The 17,760-nt window shown below is 32.9% G+C and overlaps 1 protein-coding gene across 3 annotated transcripts; it reads right to left on the bottom strand.

Annotated features, from left to right (window-relative positions):
- Window positions 1-1,179: 1,179 nt before the first annotated feature.
- On the bottom strand, window positions 1,180-11,498 carry LOC113692750 (transcription factor TGA2.3-like). Of its 3 annotated transcripts, XM_027211277.2 has the most exons (12): window positions 11,146-11,494; window positions 10,734-11,004; window positions 9,590-9,693; window positions 8,406-8,467; window positions 8,084-8,272; window positions 7,653-7,730; window positions 7,513-7,572; window positions 7,140-7,217; window positions 6,983-7,034; window positions 3,649-3,920; window positions 2,271-2,519; window positions 1,180-1,694 (listed from the first exon to the last, which is right to left on the bottom strand). In XM_027211277.2, the coding sequence occupies exons 2-12, from the start codon at window positions 10,829-10,831 to the stop codon at window positions 1,545-1,547; spliced, it is 1,392 nt and encodes a 463-aa protein (XP_027067078.2). In that variant the 5' UTR covers window positions 10,832-11,004; window positions 11,146-11,494; the 3' UTR covers window positions 1,180-1,544. The 3 variants fall into 3 exon arrangements, with proteins under 3 accessions (XP_027067078.2, XP_071909378.1, XP_027067079.1); XM_072053277.1 differs by lacking the exon at window positions 10,734-11,004 and having other exon boundaries at window positions 11,146-11,498; XM_027211278.2 differs by lacking the exons at window positions 10,734-11,004; window positions 11,146-11,494 and adding an exon at window positions 8,641-8,727 and having other exon boundaries at window positions 9,590-9,712.
- Window positions 11,499-17,760: the final 6,262 nt, after the last annotated feature.

Below are 17,760 nucleotides of genomic sequence, written 5' to 3'. Positions count from 1 at the left end.
CGACATTTGAGAAATTGGTGAAGAGTATTGGAATGCAACGATTAAAAGATCTCAAATGACGTTTGCATCAGGGGGAGAAATTATTACACAAGAATAGTGTACTCTTTTTCCTTCACTAGGGTTTTTTGATCCCACTGGATTTTCCCTAGTAAGGTTTTAACGAGACATATTCTTTGTGTAATGGACATCCAAGGGGGAGTGTTATGAAATAACAAAAATGTGGATGTCCCTTTGTATTCCCAAGGGGATTAATTCATGATTTTATGGCTACTTATGTATAGAAGTTACAATTCATAAATCCATTCATGTAGTGGAGAAACCGTTTCATAGATTTCTTCATATTATTGTAATAGTGAATGTTTAATAGGATTTATGTACCTTTAATCTTGTAGTGCCTATATATAGAGGTACATTGAAACCCTTTGTGATGACTTTTGTATCTTATTGGAATATAAGAATATTACTCTCCATTTCTCTACTTCTTTCTCTACTTCTTTCTCCAATATTTCACTTGATATTATAGTAGTTTATTTGATTAGTTTTATAACATTACTTTAATTTAAGGGACTAATAAAATTATTGTGTGACTCACAAAAGAGATGGACCATTTCTATTTGTGGGCTTCTGCCACCCAACTTTCAAATAGCACTCGAGTTTAATACGAGATAGAATAGAAATTTTTTTTTTTTTTGAGTAGCGGGAGAAGTATGGTTTACTTCCATATCATTTCATTGCTTACCAATTTGGTTCCGTCAATTTTCATGAAAATGGCCAAGTTTTATTGTCAAACGTCCCATCTTATTATTTGTCAAAGTTATATGAATAAGGGACCAAAATTCATACACTGAAACTTGCTCAAAATTAGAGATATTTTTCAAATGAAAGAGAACTAATCTGGTAATTTTCTTCTAAAATTGATAAACTTCTATTGATCCCCAAGAAACCCATGCTGTACATTCTTTTGATTACAAAAGGACACCATGGTGGTCAACTAAGCAAAGGAAGACTTAAAATTCTTTTCATAGTTTCATGCTCCCAAAATGTGAAGATCACTCTTGCTTCAAGCATCCACCCCAAAGAGGGAAAAAAAAAAAGATACAAGAAGCACAACTAGCTTGCACATCTGCAAAACCAACCAACCAAACAAAAATGGCAAGGAATAGGGTGGAAGAGTGGGAATGGTGGAAAACAGAAGCCAGAATAAATTTATTCAAATCATTTTGGTTTCTATACATATTTTATGGCTAAAACCTAGGTGTGTCTTTTCTGTCATACTCCTAATAAATATGAACATATATTATTATATGTGTTTGGAAGCAGGAAAACCAGCAGCATACAGCCTACCATGAAAAGTAAATACTATTGTACAACAGCAGATTAGCAGGAAAACTTTACATCAAGCAGAACACATATAACACCTAATGGGTTGGGTTGGTTGCCTGCAATGGTTGCTCCAGCTTTCCCTCGAGCAACATCAAGCAATAGGCCTTTTAGTACATGCAGTTGATGACGGTATTAGTGAGATGCAAGAAGCAGAGCTTCACTCATCCCTCTCGTGGCCTGGCCAGCCAAAGGGAACTCAGGGCTCGAAGACGCGAGAAATAGTCATTTATTGTCAGAAGGGCACGAGCCGACTGTCTTGTGGTCAGTATACGGTGCATCTGTTGGAGTGTCTGCTGTCGCAAGTTGTCTGCCTGTTACATGCCAGAACGACAATTTGAGCAAAAAATTTTACCATCTTAGCAAACTAGACTGCAGGTTTTCAACTATTGCCAACATTTAGTTTTCAAACATGCATTGATCAGTATCGATAACCCTGCATATGACCTAATTATCGCGTTTAAGTTTAAAAAATGTAACAGAAGTTTGTCAACTACCACTAATTTCATATTTGATGGATTTAGGTGTGTACTAAGACAACGTTATAGAGTCCCAGTTATGCACTTCCTTTAGCTTACATCAATATTTACAGAACTTTTTCCTTGGAAGTCTAACAATTGCACAAATCAAACTAGACCAGGCACCATCTACTTCAATATGACTAATGTCAATAAGTGCCCAAACAAAAAGCATCAAGCAAGCAGATACATTGTTACTAAAGAATATATCAAGTTTCCACATATTTTTGTTGATCATCTCCTACAGAAGCAGTGTGTAAGGATCAGAGGAACAATTCTAACATTCTACCTCATCCAAGTTGTAGCATTTATGGTTTTTGAAGCAGTCATCAGGATACTGAATTGTACGAGTAAGAAGTCAAACTACAATACCTGGCGGAGGAAACCTTCAAGAGTTCCTAGTTTTCCCATTGCCATGGCCATTTGACCCATGTAGTTTGCTACGTTTCCAGATGCACCTTCAGGGCCAGAAGCACCATTTGCTAATGTCTCAGCCAGAGACTGTTGCAGGGCCTCCATGCCCTGTGAAAGAGCATCTTCTGCCTGATGTGATGATTCCTGTAAGTTGTATATACCAGCCATCTGTTGCTCAGTCAGAGGCTCCAAATGATGCTCAAGGAGCTGCATTGCCATCCATGCCAGTTAGACAATATGAATAAGATATAAAGAGCACTACAGATGTCACAGTGCCAAAGTACATCAATGACTTCAAAACAAAAATTTGCAGATCGACCAGTCATGTCTCAGAAGCTAGGTGAAGATATCTCAGAATCAAAAGAAGGAAATCCCTCAAATTTTTAAGCACTTGGCCAACTTAGAGCACGTAGCCGACAAACTAACAAGCACTCAAAGCTTCCCTCACAGTCCATTAACAATATATTCTACTAAATCCTAATCCAGCTCATTTATAAGCAAAATACTGCCACCCTTTTACAGAAGCATCCAGGTATCAAGCAACTCGGTAAAAAGTACATCAACATGAACTTTAATGCTCACAATATAGTATCATCGAAAAACAGAAATGTATCAGCTGCTAGAGAGTAAAACAAGACTGTCCAAGTAAAAATCCCAATGGAACACAAGTGAGTACTACAATAAATAAACTCACTTCATCAATGCTTCAAGTAATCAACCAGACAGGAAATGATGACAAATGAAACCAGGAGAGTTATAAAGCATGCAGGAAAAGGCAAACTACCCTGCGTTACATTCCTTCCTAACATCAGGACTGCAGAAGTTTCATGTTCAAATATTAACATTAAACCATGTAAAGCCCAGAAACCAGACATTTTAGAATCGAACATAAATTTACTTTTGCACATTCAGCACTCTGTTTTTCCCAAAGGGCTTGACTACATAAGGAGGAGACCGCTCATTCATACGATAACATGCTGTTTAGGACTACATTTCTTCTTGAAGAAAATATTGCAAAGTTGAGAATAAACACAGTTTACTAATCTTCAGATCATTATTAGAAAAAAAAATCAAATTGTGAGTACATTCAGAATTGTCACATAGCATACAAGAGTTATGACGTAGGTTCGAGTCGAGGGAGACACATTTCTTATGAACACAGCATACATCATGAGCTTGCTAGATCTTAAATATGAGTGGTTCTCTCTCTATTCTCTCATATTCTTATAGTGACCAATTTCTACAAGCCACCAATAATATCTAATGCCAGCACTCTTTCAAATAAAACTTAATGTAAGGATATGGAGAAAAAATTAATTACAGTATGAACACACACCTTTAGAAGTTCAGATGGGCGGAATCCACCAATCCACATAAAACACCTTTCTGCAGGTGTTTTCCACATACCCGATAAGATGTGGAAGACATCAGCCTTCGCAGCTGTACCTTTCACCCTGAAAATATCATTGTAGTGTGCAGTGACATTGTCAACAATTACACGCAAATCAGCATCACCAGCATGTGCATTTACTGCTGTCCTAAGCTCATTAATATGCCTATTATGTTCTTCCAACCAACGAGCGTAGTCTACATCAAACGCCATGGCCCCTGAATTTGCAAGGATCATTCTTTCAGGTAAAATTGGCCATAAAAAAAATCTGAGAGATAGAAAAGTCCACATGCAAGGTAATACAAAGAGCCTTTCATAGACCAATTGCAATGAAATTGAAATAGTTAAAATCCTCATGAGAGGTTTCCAAAATCATCCCTTTTTATTTCCTCTTTTTCAAAAATTCTACATCCCTTCAAGGAACCCTTCTTTTAATTGAGATCCAACTATCAATTGCCACATCATTTATCAATATTCGTTTAATTAAGATCAAAATATCAATTGCCACATCATTTAGCAATGTCAAAGGTTGATACGACAAGTGCTTGTACTTAATGTTACCACACGAGTAATAATTTCTTTATACATCCACAGATGAATTTTGAATAACAAGTATGAACCAAAAAGGTTTGCAAATCTCTATCAACTTTATTGTCTTTAAATAATGAAACAAATGTCTTTAAAACCCATTTCAATTATTAAAGGCATAGTCAAGTGAAAATGAGACTTGATTAGTAGTTACTAGCAATAGTTACAAGCGCAAATCATAGTCAATGAACATTCATTTGATTATCATATCCAAGTGCTCTATGGAGAGAAGCCCCTATTGTGTATTTAAATTGCAATATCCAAGTGTCTCTAATATATATATATATATATATATATATATATACATATTTAGATGCAGTAATAGTTCTAGTTTGAAATTAGTAAAAATTCTTTTGATTGCTATATCCAAGTACAAATGTTAAATTGATAAAAACAACCAAAGTGTAATTATGCTAATCAACATCCAAAAAAAAAATTTGTACAAAAATAGTTATAATATGTAAAAACAAAAGCAGAGCAAAACATTTAAGAAAAGGGCACACGGCATTGGAATTTGATAATAATACCAGTTATGAGTCTTTTCACTAGATGTAAATTCGGGTATTGCATAGGATTACACTTTTATTGTAAAGCTTTTTTTTTTTTTTTTGTAAACTTTTCATCAGTATGACATAATAGATGTATGTAAATAATCTTGAAGAAATGTTGCGAATGGGAATCACTTTCGAAACCCATATAACGATTTTAGTTCTTGAAGCGGAGCCCCAAATAGTTGTTAAATTCCCAATCCTGGGTTGAGATCCCACAATTCTGGGATTCAAATTTACAATTCAATCCCAACCCTATTAGGATCCTAAAGTTTGTAAAAATTATACAAAAATTTTGTTAAGTACATATTATATAAACTAAGAGCTGTCTTAAAATTTTGGAATTTAGAGTCTTGCATTTAACAAATTTCGATCAATGGTATTTATTTTTTCAAATGTTTAGCCAAAAAAATAAGGTAAATACTGGGCGACTTGAACTTTGATCTAGTGATGCTAGAAATTATACATTATAGTTGAATAACATAATATTTTTAGCTCATATCACATTTTCTACATCTATTTTGCATACATTTTCATGAACAATAAGTTTATAAATAAATAAAATGTTGATTTTTGCATTTTTCAGTAGGATCTTAATCGTAAGATCCTACCTATGACTTCCAAAATGACACAAGCTAGGATCCCAATTTTTAAAAACCTTGAGGCCAAATCCACTAAAACAAACACCTCTTTTGAGCCCAAATCCACTAAACAAACACCTCCTTTGAGAACATAATTGAGATGCGACTCTTATTTTTACTTGAAATTCACGTGACTGCAGTGAGATAATTTTTCCCTCCCAATGAGAAGGAAATCAGATGGAGCAGTAAAAGACGATATCCAGAAATTCCTGGCTCTTTCAAATAATCCATTTTTCCTTTGGTGAAAACATCATAAGGCAAGGATATTTGTATACAAGACAGATAAAAGTACCCCAAAAAAAAAACAAAAGAAAAAAGCGACGAACTTTTGGAAGGGAAATTTATTGTCCACAATTGATTAGTCAAAGGATTGAAAGCAGCATCAATGATGTGCGACGGACCAGTTTATTGTTATTAATTTTTTTTATGTAAACTCCAACTTAAATTTCAGTGATATAATTCCCAGATGAATGAACAAATCTTCTACTTATTCACATCTGTGATATCTCTAGATGAGACATAAGTTGAATAAATAATCTAATCTCCAAATTTAGTAAAGAGAAAGCAAATAAGTAAAGATTTCTACTGTACTTCCACATTTCTTATTGAAGGTAACTAAGAGCATGCTAGGCAAGGAACTCCATTTAAGAAATTCTTCCCCTGCTCAATACATGGAAGAGCTTGTATATAATAGAGACCACTTGTCTTGACAAACTCAACTGATCATAATTACTAGTTCCTATGACACATTAGCCTCCCAACTCGGATAGATTCCTTCACCATAACTTGCAAAACTGGAGTCTTTTTCATTAAAAATTGTAAATCAGAATATCAGATTTAGATTGTTAGCTAATCCAAAAATTGTAGAATACTTTAAATGGCTCGGTCATCTTTAAATAAAAATCTGAATGGAACACAAATAGTTTGATCAAAATCCAGTAGGATACCAGATTTTTATGTTCACTTTATGTACTAATTACTAACCATCTAAAACAGGGTGAACATTGTAACTCCAAACGAATTGATCAGGTTTCAATTGTATTAATTATTAATAGTTCGTTTTTTGCAGTATTTACTCATAAAATCATGTATGGTCCTTCCAATTGTATTATACCAACATAGAACAAAATAATCTCTGCATGCAGGCTCTTGTCTTCTTTATGGACTTAGAATCATCATCATACATAAAAAAGAAATCCTTCCATCTAATTTGTCCAACTGCAGTAGAGACCACAAGATGATCCACAAAATTCACATTCTAAAGTAACACCTAAGACTGAGTACCACATCAAGATTCCTGGACACAATAACACCTAAAGCTCGCTCAACTATGATGAGGTTGCATGTCATAAAGACAGAACAACATGAGAGATCAGGAATGTAGTACATGAGTTTAAATAGCATAGCCAACAGACTTAGATACAAGATTAGGCTCAAATGCATTAACGCTTCCATTGGATTATTTGTGATGAACAACAATTCACACAAGGAAATAGAACATACCATTGCCACTTGTTCCGTGAGATTGATCACCCATGCTAGAAATGAATATTCCCTGCAGTAAGAACAACTTCAATAACCATAGATCGTAATATGCATTACAGTTGAAGAGGTTGGTGTTGGACAAGATAAAAAGTATTAACAACCAACAATAATAAACCTGCTGTCGTGCCCTTTGGAGTTCCTGCTCTAGTTGAGTTAATTTCAGCCGACTATTCTCCAGTTGTTGTACATAAGCCTGCAAAGGAAAAGCAGACTTACTGATTATCCACCAATCTAGTTCTCAAACTACAATTACACTGTCCTCTACAAATTGAAGTCCAAAGAAATTACAGTATCTTTTGCTCATCTTTCCCCCTCCCCATGCCAAAAACAAAAAAAAAAAGGAAAGGTGGAGGGAGAGGGGGAGGGAGGGAAAGAGAGACACTCTATTCTCAAATAATCCAGAGAGATAGGCCAACAAGAGGACTGAAACATCAAAATCCTCAGGAAAATAAATGGTATTCAATGTAAATGGAACTTTAAAATCTTACTTTCTTTCTCAATCGACTTTTCCTAGCAGCTTCACGATTTTGAGCAAGTCTACGCAATGTCTGGGCGAGGTCAGAAGCAAAAAGAGTTAGCAACCACCATATCAAACTGGGTAACGAGACGAACATTCCAAAAAGCAAACCTTCTGATCCATGTTCTTTTCTTTTGATTTGTCACTAGAGTCATAAGTAGCAGCACCAGTGGATTGACCCATGTCACCCTGCATATGGCACAACTAACATTTAGTTTGACTCAAATGCACATTACTTGGTGAAGAATTATATGCACAATTTATGACAGTTTTCCAGATAATTTTTTCATTTGCAAATAGTACGTGAAAGCATTCTCTTTTGGAACCCAAGTTAATAAAAGAGAAACAAAATTAGACCCCCACATGTAAATATATAGACGACCACATGATATATATATATATGCGTGCATGCAAAATGTTTCCAGGAGTAAATGTTTGAAAAGCTTCTTAACCTACAGTGTAAGTAATAGAGCAGAAAGGTCAAGAGGCAGGAAAAAACCAACCTACAAGCAAACTGTTTAAAGGTTGTTAAAGCACATTACCCGCTGATTTTTATCTTCTCCATCTGGATCTGTTGAAGTATCAGTGCGGGAGCTGGAATCTGCCATGTTAGACTCCCCCCAGTTCTCATGATGAGCAACAGGTACAGAAAGTACATTTGGTTGTGACCCCTTTTGTAATTGTGTTGTTTGAGGCATCGAGATAGCAGAAGGCAAATTTGAATTGGCAGACTGAACGATCAAGTGAAGCAATATATATCATCAAAACATGTACTACAAATCAATTTCATAACCTTAGGAAAAAGCAACACTTTCAACATTAAAAACAAAAATACACACGTCTTTACAATGAGGTTGTAAGTACCTTGCCAGATTGGAGATCAGTACCTGCTGCTGCATTAGTTACACCTAGATTGAATGCTGGACCTACACCAACATAAAATATTCAGCTAAATATATTGAAAACCTAAACAGTTAAACACAAGAGTACAAGACCCCATGGACTGAGAAGGGAAAAAAAAAAAAAAGAAAACTGTTTTTAAACAGAAAAGGAACAATTTTTATAGTTCTACGATTAAATTAATCAAACATGCTATCACCATGAAGTACAGGCCCACTGAGTCAAACGCAAGATTGGAGCTCAAATTTGATCTTTTCTATCCATCAAATTTCATGGACTTAAAAGGCTGCAGTAAAATTTTCAATTAAATAAGATATTCTAATTAGTCTAAGCAATAAAAGATTATGAAATTTTGATGCATTCCAAGAAATTCTCATCAGATTATGCTTATTCATGTCAAGGCATAAGGTCATGCTTAAAATCTAACATCATCATCCACGGATTCTCATTAATATAATATGTGGAATTGCAAACCCTAACTTTCAGATGAAAACTAGTTTCTTGCACACCAGGATTCCAATATTCAGCAAAGACAAACTAAACTGGCATACCCACAAATTGCCATGCTAGCCCACTGTCTTTATCTAAGCTCCAGTACCTCTAGCTCAATATCTTTTATAACATCCAAACTAAATTAAGATTTGAAAGGGAATCAAGCAACACAGACTACTCGTGGCACCTGGAGATTCTGGGAAACTCTATTACAAACAAAGAATGCCTTATAAGGTTGAATTCAGCTGTTGTTAAACTCAATCCTATTTTCCTGGTTCCACTTCAGGTGCATTTGGATTTAAATCTTCTTTTGCATTTTTTGATTCATGAAAAATGTTTGACATTATAAACTTCTATGTGCTTTAGTAGTCTTTAATGATCTCTGCCAGCCCCATAATTCTCTACTTTGCAACTTCTTAATGGAAACCAGAAGAAGTAAACCGGAAGCCTACTAGTGTAAATGTTAAGGAATTAGAAGAGTAAAAACATATTAGGATAGCAGTGACAGTCAAGAGTGTTATGCCAGCATGTAGTCAATCTCCTGATGAATGGGTTCAGAAAAAAAGTTGTAACTGCTTATTCTGTAAAACTTACAACAAATCAAAAGAGATTGATTGTGAGAAAAACATTGGAGAAAATGCTCATTGTATACATACTACGGTTGACATTTGCACCATCCCCGATGCGGAAACCTAGATACTGTTCCAGGACTCCAAAGTCTGTAATTCGAGAAGAATGAGTAGCATTCCCTTCTGTGGCCCTGAAATCCAGAATTACAAACCTTTCAGCTCACCCTTTATGTATATTGTAATAATCCCCAGGTTGTAAGTACTACAAACAAAAATCGACATCACTATTCCTCGCATTGGGCTTAAATTATTTGGTAACATGTAATTACATAAGAAACATCAAAAGCATGACATTATCTTATCATAGGTATAAAATGAGCTTCAACAACACATAACCCCATCCAAGCTTTAATACTCAAAACCAATGCCAAACACAACATATTACAGTTAGATGTTTGTAATCATCATTATTCATTTTTCACGTTCCCATTTTTTTAAGATAGATGGCTTAAAATGATGTAGATAATCAATTAATTTGACATTCTTTATAAGATCTGAAACAGATGTAATATTATAATTGTTTATACCTTCAAACAATTAAATGATAAAAACCTACAACTCTACAAATTCTGCATATAAACATTATTAAGTCCTTGTTGAACAAACTCCCAATGCAGAATAACACCTAAAATTTCAACTGATCAAGTTACAATTCCTTCCATCTATGCCCTATAATGTGACATACATAGCAAAAATTGCACGACGCCAGTAGAAGTTATCAAATGTAACACATATTTCGACAAATGCAAACGTATGAATTCAAAATGCCACAAGGAAATAGTAAAATGTCCAAATCTTCCTTTTTTCTTTCCTCTTCTCCTAAGACTTCAAAATGGCGCATGGAATTCATAAATCTTCAAATCTTCCTTTTCTTAGACTGCAAACGATTTGAGATGTTGTACCTCCATACAGCAGTCAACCTCGGATCAGTAGCACTCGGTGAACATTTAAGACATGGTATGGAGACTTAATGAACTCAAAAACTAGCTACTTGACATAACTACAACAGGACGAGTAAAAAATGAAACTAACTTATAGCCATCTGCAAAACTCAATTCGATCATGCTGCAAAAACCATTTAAGAGTTACCGTGTGAGTAACGAATTACACGAAATAATTAACGGTTAAGCACATAAAAGTTTTTACAGAAAGAAAATGAGTTCAAAATTACATTTGATTGGAAACTGGTGTTGGAGAAATGAAGCTTGGCATCCCAGAAGCAACACTTCTATTATGCTCTGCACCAACTTTCACTGTTGTGCTACCCATACATAACCACCATGCTCCCAGTTCAAAAACACCCCTTCATATTCCACACTTTGAACACCAAAAAGCAAACAACTTTCTAGCACAACTTGTAACTATAATTAGCACCAGAAGTCTCAACAACCGACTTATATAACCAAGAAAACCACCACCATGGCCCCTCCAGATTCACAAAACTACAAGTTTTCAACCAAAAAATGTATAATCAAACTTTGAATCGAGACAGAACAGAACAGAACATGAACTTGAGGCAGAGTTCAAATACAAATCAAACTTTGTTAAGTTAGCCTTTAAAAATACTAAAAAAAGTGCAAAACCTCATAAACCCTCTTTCCTGGAAGCTTCAACAAAACCTGAACTATTGGTCAACTGAGCAAAACCCAGAAATTATTTGAGTTGAAAATCCAAGAAAGCTCTAAAATTGGAGGTAGATGTGATAAAGATTGGATCTTTTTGACTTGAGGGTTGTTTAATGAACGGGTCAGTGCACTAAATTTCATCTAGAATTTTCTCTCCAAGGGGCTCTGTTTTTGCACAAAATTCAACGGACCAGGATTATATTTTATATTTTTCGTGCTACAGAGTGGAAAAAGCATTAAATATTGAGGTCCCTCCCTTATACTGAGGTGGAGGGTGAGGGAGGCGATGCTCAGCCGTTCAGGTCATTCCAAAGCCAAAGCTAGTCCATGCGTCATTTTCATCTAAAGCCTTTTTCCACTTTTCAAAGCCATCATTTTATTATATATATCTTGTTTGCTTCACTTTCATAAGTTTGGCTAATTTATAGTTGGGGCCTGTGTGGAAACACCATTTCGGATTCCTCCCTGAAGATTTTGTGTTGCAATTTGGTCCTGAACAGATATTTTGTTTGAAAAAAGTACCTAGTTTGAGGACGAATCAAGTCCTAGGAAAGTGCTTGGTCATTTTATCTTCTATTATAATATTATAAGATGGGTGAAACATGTATGACTACGATCTTGAACCTGCATATTATGGTTTCTTTGATAACTCAATTCAAGATATAAATTTAATAGATACGGATTTTAATATGTTCGGCACGTAGAATATTTGAATTAATTAAGTGTCACTAAATTTTTTAGTCAAAACTTAACATTACCCCAAAAAAAATAAGTGATAAGTGATAAGTTATTTACTTATCACTTAATATAATATAGATTCAAATGTATCATATTTGATACTTAATAACTTAGTAACTTAACGAATTCAGATTTCAGGTTTATCAAACGCACGCTTAGTATATTTTATTTGAGTGTGTTTCTTTTTATTTTTGCATGAGATTTTCTTAGCCTGCGTGACATTTTCATTATGTGCATCAATATGCGTAAATCAAGTTAAAATGGTGAAATTTATTATGTATATTCGTTGATGCAAAGCATGAAATTGAGAAAAGGATTTGACAGGTAGGTACAGAATGAAAATAAATTTCTCAACAAAAGGCCCAAAGGGAAAAAGAAGTGAAAGGTACAATTGATATTGGCGTCCAAAGCAATGAAAAAGGAGTGAAATGAAGTCAATGAAATCTCATGAGGTTTGCATTAATTCATTGCAACTCTTCTGGTTTGTGAATATAGGACCAGCAAATCTATAGTTATGATAGCAATTCCTACTTGCTATTTAACAAGCAGGATCCATTATGAGGGTAATCATGCAGAAAGATGATAGCAACTGTTTTGGTAATGATTCAAAATTGCTCCTTTCTGATTTTGTTTAATTAAGAAGAAGACAGAGCATCCGGAAATTAGGTCAAGATAATTTTACAATTTATAATCCAGTGGTTGTGATTATATTGGTTTAGTAAAAAGGCAATCCAAGCTAGTTCATACTTTCTTGAACATTTTTTAATAATTCAACCTTGAACAGTAAGATTCTCAAAAACCCTTTTTTTTTTTCCTTTTTGATAGTTCATCTTTTGGTGTTAGATCTTTCTTAAATTGTCATAGAGTTAAGCAGATTTCACTAGTGAGGCTCAAACCACTAAATTTTGCTTTTGCAATTTAAATTTGAGATTTTAAAGTAATGAGGGGAAAATGAGGAGAATCTTAAAACAAGAAATTATGATCACCAGAAGATAGTATATATCATTAGAAGTGCTCAAATAAGTTTCCCTTTTTAAAAAAAAAATACTAGATATAAGTATGGCAAAGAAAGACTGACAACATGATTATGTCTAGAATATTTTTTCTTTGCAATGATTTGTTGAAGTTAGATTTTAACTTTTATTATTATATGCAACAATTTATTGTTCTTTATGAGTCAAATAAAATAGAGTGATGAAGATTATGTGAAACAATTAAAACCCATTAAGAAATGAAGAAAAAATGACTTTAAATGTTAGCCATTTGTTCTAATTATTTTGTTGATATTAGTTCGTTGCTTATTATTAACTGATGTTTCTATCTAATATTTCCGTCCACCATTAAACAGCTAGCTTGGTAATGAGAAAATTCTATGCAATTGTATTTCAATTATCTTCAAATTAATTTATATAGTTTTGCTCTATTGTTCAATTATCATGTGTCGTGGGAATATGATGATTAGGGGTGTGTAAAATCAAAAAATTTCGATTTATCGACCGAATTCGAATTAAATTCGGAATTTTGGAAATTGGTAATTAGGAATTCGGCACTGAAATCGAAATTTTCGATTTCGAATTATGCGAATTTGGTTTGAATTCGGTAATGGAGTTTTTGAAATCGAAATTTCCGATTTCAATTTCGTTTTATAATATATATATTAATACTTATTTATATATATAATAATATTTTTTATTTTAATTTCATTTTACAATATGTATATTAATATATATTATATATAATAATATTTTGTATAATATATTTATATATAATAATATTTTTATAATATATGCAATATAAAATTTATATTATATAACAATACATCTAATAAAAAAGAAAAAAAAGGGAAAAAGGTTTCCGAATTCGGTGAATTCAGAATCAAAATCAAAATCGGAACTGGTAAATCGAAATCAAAATCGGCCGGTAATTCTTATGCCAAAATTTCAAAAAATTTCGAATTCAAACTTCTGAATTACTAAATTCGAATTCGATGCATACCCCTAATGATGATATTTGTAGTCCTTTTAAAAAAAAAAAATTTCTTACAGGGAAATGATGAAATTTAAGAAACAGATAGGGGCAAGAAAATTAGAATCCAAAAATCTCCGTATTTTATAGTTTCAATCTTAACTACTAGAACAAGACCTCCCCTACATTTTGTGACTTCTTAACATCAATATACGAAATTATAAAGACATAATAACAAATTATTGTTCATGACAACTAAAATTATTAAGACAAGTTTGTCATACTAATTAATATTGGTCCTAATTTGATAAACACAAAGATCTCTCCTGATTGCAATATCAATTTATTTGAAAGAATCACAACAAAAAAGATAAGGTAGTAGTACATAGAATCTTGCAGAATAGAGGACCACTTTGCACGAAAAATGGGAGCACTATGAAATTAAAAGAAATTATGGGCAATCTTCTTAAATTACAAACAATTCACCAATTACATGGAGACATTCCCCTTTTCCTGCGCCGCCCGCCAAGAGAGGATTCGAGTCATTTGACACAAAGGTCTCCGTAATTGGGTCCCTGCTACAAGGCAAATCCTAAAATTATAAGGATTAATCCTGAGAGCGTACACACTATTAGTGTAGCGTTCGATGAATAATAATAATTATATAAAATTTAATTTTTATATATGTCATGAATTTAATGATAATAGTGTATCTATTATCAGTGTATATAAAATTTACTCAAATTATAATACCATTTATTCATCCAACAAATACACATTTCGTATCCTTTGCCACCTTGATTAAATTATTCTTTGTGAAAATAACTGATAACACCACAAAGTTTAGGTACTTCTAGTGGAACAAATATTTTTATCTTTTTCTTTTTTTGCTGGTAACGATACTATTTGTATAATCTAATCTATTTTATTGTAAAATGAGAGGAAATCTAAATAGGCTGTGTAAAGGGTTAACACTGGACCAACGAAGTGCTCTGACACTACTTTTAAATTTTTTTAACTGCTTATGGGATTTAAACCCCTGATCTACAGGTCAAAGAGGGATTTAAATCCCTTTTTGGCAGCCACTGAGTTTGACCCAAAGCCCAGTGGTTTGGAACAAATATTTTTATTTGAATTAGTAGTAGGGACCATCCTTATAATTAATCAACCAGAGTGGAATATTTACTTTTACATGAACAGGGGACGACTGATGAATTGTTGTACTTTCTGTCCATCATTATAATGATTTGGATGTCCTTGAATACCATATAGATTTTACATTTTTCTAAAGCATCCATTTAAAATACTCCGTTAATAATAATATCATTTACTCCACATATTTAGCATTAGGACTCTAGTAGTATGACGAAATATTTATAAAACCTTCCATCGTTATTTGTATTGTTTTAGATTTTAAATAATCGAAAAAAGTGTCTAAAAATCAGAGGTAAAAGTACCTATAATATATGGATAAGAAGGTAGGATAACAATAATAGATTTGAGAAAATTAGTGGCTAAAAGTTTGTAAGTTTCAAAGTTAGACACGTATCATATTCCTTAACATTAATGTGAGGTATAAATTCTTTTTTTTTTCTTTTTTCGATTCGAAGAAAATTCTAAATCATAGCATAACCTTCAAAGTTTATAGTGTCTATTACATTCCTATTTTTCTTAACAATAATGTTGGTTATCAAAAAAATTTTTTTTTTTTTTAACTTTTTCAATTTAAAGAAGACTCTAAATCTTAGTGAGGAAGACTAGAAAAAATAAATATAAATATTTGAGAGCTAAATCAAGAACCTTATGGTTACCTAATTTATAATATGCCTACTAGAGAAGTTAGGTTTTGGAAACTATCATGTATATATATTCATAAAAAGTGAACAACTGCATTGAAAAAAAAAATAGAGAAAAGATGTAAAAAAAGAGAAACAAAGAAAGTGGAAACACTTTATTCTAGCCCACAAAACTTTGTAGCCACATGAGGATGTGGTTTGTACCATCCAACTTTCTCTTTTATGCCTATTTATTGGGATTGTACTTTTAGTCTTGGCATTTTGCTTTCTTTGGAACGGCCGGTTAAAAAGTGAGGAAAAGCCATTTTAAAGGCCAAAATGGCGTTTGAACTTTGAAGATGACAAGTCAGTTTTCAGGATAGCACTTCCTTATGAATCACTAAAGCAACAAATGACATATGGTAACTTTTTGGCCATAATGGTGGCCAAAGGAAGCAATTTACAACTAAAAATAAAAAAAAAAAAAACACTGGGTTTGTTTGGATAGTGAAATTATCCAAAATCGTTTGCATCATAAATACATTTTCCAACCCACCTTGGATTTTAGGCCTCTAATTTTTAAGGTCTCAAAGTTGTTTTTGTATCTTATTTCTTGCCGAAACCATTTGATATAGGAATAATAATGCTCTCTGTACAATAGATCATTGAATTTGTTAAAAAGAAAAGTGTATGAAGACGTAAAATTATATCCACTTTGTAATAATAGTATCTCTAAATTGTAATCTTATTGTATGTGTTGAAATTCATCCCATCAAGTGAGGGTTAGACTGTAGGAGTAGTGTTTTTCAAAGGTTGAGCTGTATGGATTTATGTGGTTAATTGTAATCTTATAACCAAAAAAAAAAAAACCAAAAAAAGAAATTCTATCATCCAAACTTAGGCCATAATCATCCAACTATGAAACTAATGCTCAAACTATGGTAAGAAACTAAGAATATCTCGAATCCATGAAAAGGAAAGTTGCCAAATAATTAATTTCATATAGGAAATTGTAAGAAAAGAAGAGCTACGATATAACTATTTTATATATGTACTAACAGCGTAGTGATTTTTTTTGTTATACTAGTAGTTATGAATGTATGTCACATATACATGAATTGAATTTTAAATTTGAATTCATATTATATGGTATGATATAAATCTGTTAGCGTAAAAAAAAATTATACATTGATAGTGTATAAAAAAAAAAAAAAAAAAAAGCTTACTCCTCTTTTATTCCTTATTTGCTTTATGTACAGGACAGTCAATTCAACAATGTCCCACTAGAGAAGAGAAAAACATATTCGTCCCCTTTAATTAATATTGGTAAACAACGTATCCAATGCAAAACACTAATCACTAAGATAGAACCTTATATTCTAAGGTTATGTTTTCACCAAAAAGGGCAAGGTCTAAGGTTAAGTACTTGGATTCCCTAAGAGGTGAAATTCTAATTATATCATGCTTCCGTCATCTCTACTTTTTCTTTCTCTTTTTTGCCCCAGAGTTTGCAAAGAATGCTAGTGAAGGACAGCTATTTAGCCGTGATTATCCCAGACACTCTTCAATTAACATGTTGTATTATTTGCAAAAAAAAAAAAAAAAATTCATTGAATTGTAATTCATAAACATGTTTTTCAAAATTTTTTAATCCCTTCAATATTTTTTTTATTTCTAGTACGTCATACTATAAAAAGTGCTATACTGTTATTTCAAATGTTTCTCAAAAAGAATAATTATATTATGCCCGAATTTAGTTCTTAAAATGTTCTTTTAATATGTAGCAAATTTTTTTAATAAGTGGGGAAACAAACTGCATTATTGGTCTCTTCCTCATCAAGCTGTATCTACACTTTACTACCACTTTTTATGAAATCAAATTATATATTCAATCTACAAGGCTCCATCTCTAATCAATCATTTGCACTGTGCACTCATTCCTTGAAATTTTTTTTTTGGGGTTGATCCATTCTTTCTTGGTAGATAAAAGTTTGGGAGGAGAGCAAACTCATCCCCTTTAAAGCCAAAGCTTGTCATCAGTGCACTAGAGAGCTTACAATGATTCTTAAATATCGTCTACTAACATGCATGTTTT

The sequence above is a fragment of the Coffea arabica genome, chromosome 6c (genome assembly GCF_036785885.1).
Source record: "Coffea arabica cultivar ET-39 chromosome 6c, Coffea Arabica ET-39 HiFi, whole genome shotgun sequence".
Taxonomy (NCBI): Eukaryota; Viridiplantae; Streptophyta; class Magnoliopsida; order Gentianales; family Rubiaceae; genus Coffea; species Coffea arabica.
Note: the sequence above shows the minus strand (reverse complement) of the source record. Positions and strands in the feature narration are given on the sequence as shown.

What these genes read in the sequence shown, in the direction of transcription:
- LOC113692750 (XM_027211277.2), bottom strand. Translation starts at nt 10,831, where the DNA reads ATGGGTAGCACAACAGTGAAAGTTGGTGCAGAGCATAATAGAAGTGTT. An exon ending in AAAAGAACATGGATCAGAAG is followed by an intron (nt 7,573 to 7,652) that starts GTTTGCTTTTTG and finishes GACCTCGCCCAG; the next exon opens with ACATTGCGTAGACTTGCTCA. An exon ending in TTGAAGGTTTCCTCCGCCAG is followed by an intron (nt 1,695 to 2,270) that starts GTATTGTAGTTT and finishes GGCATGTAACAG; the next exon opens with GCAGACAACTTGCGACAGCA.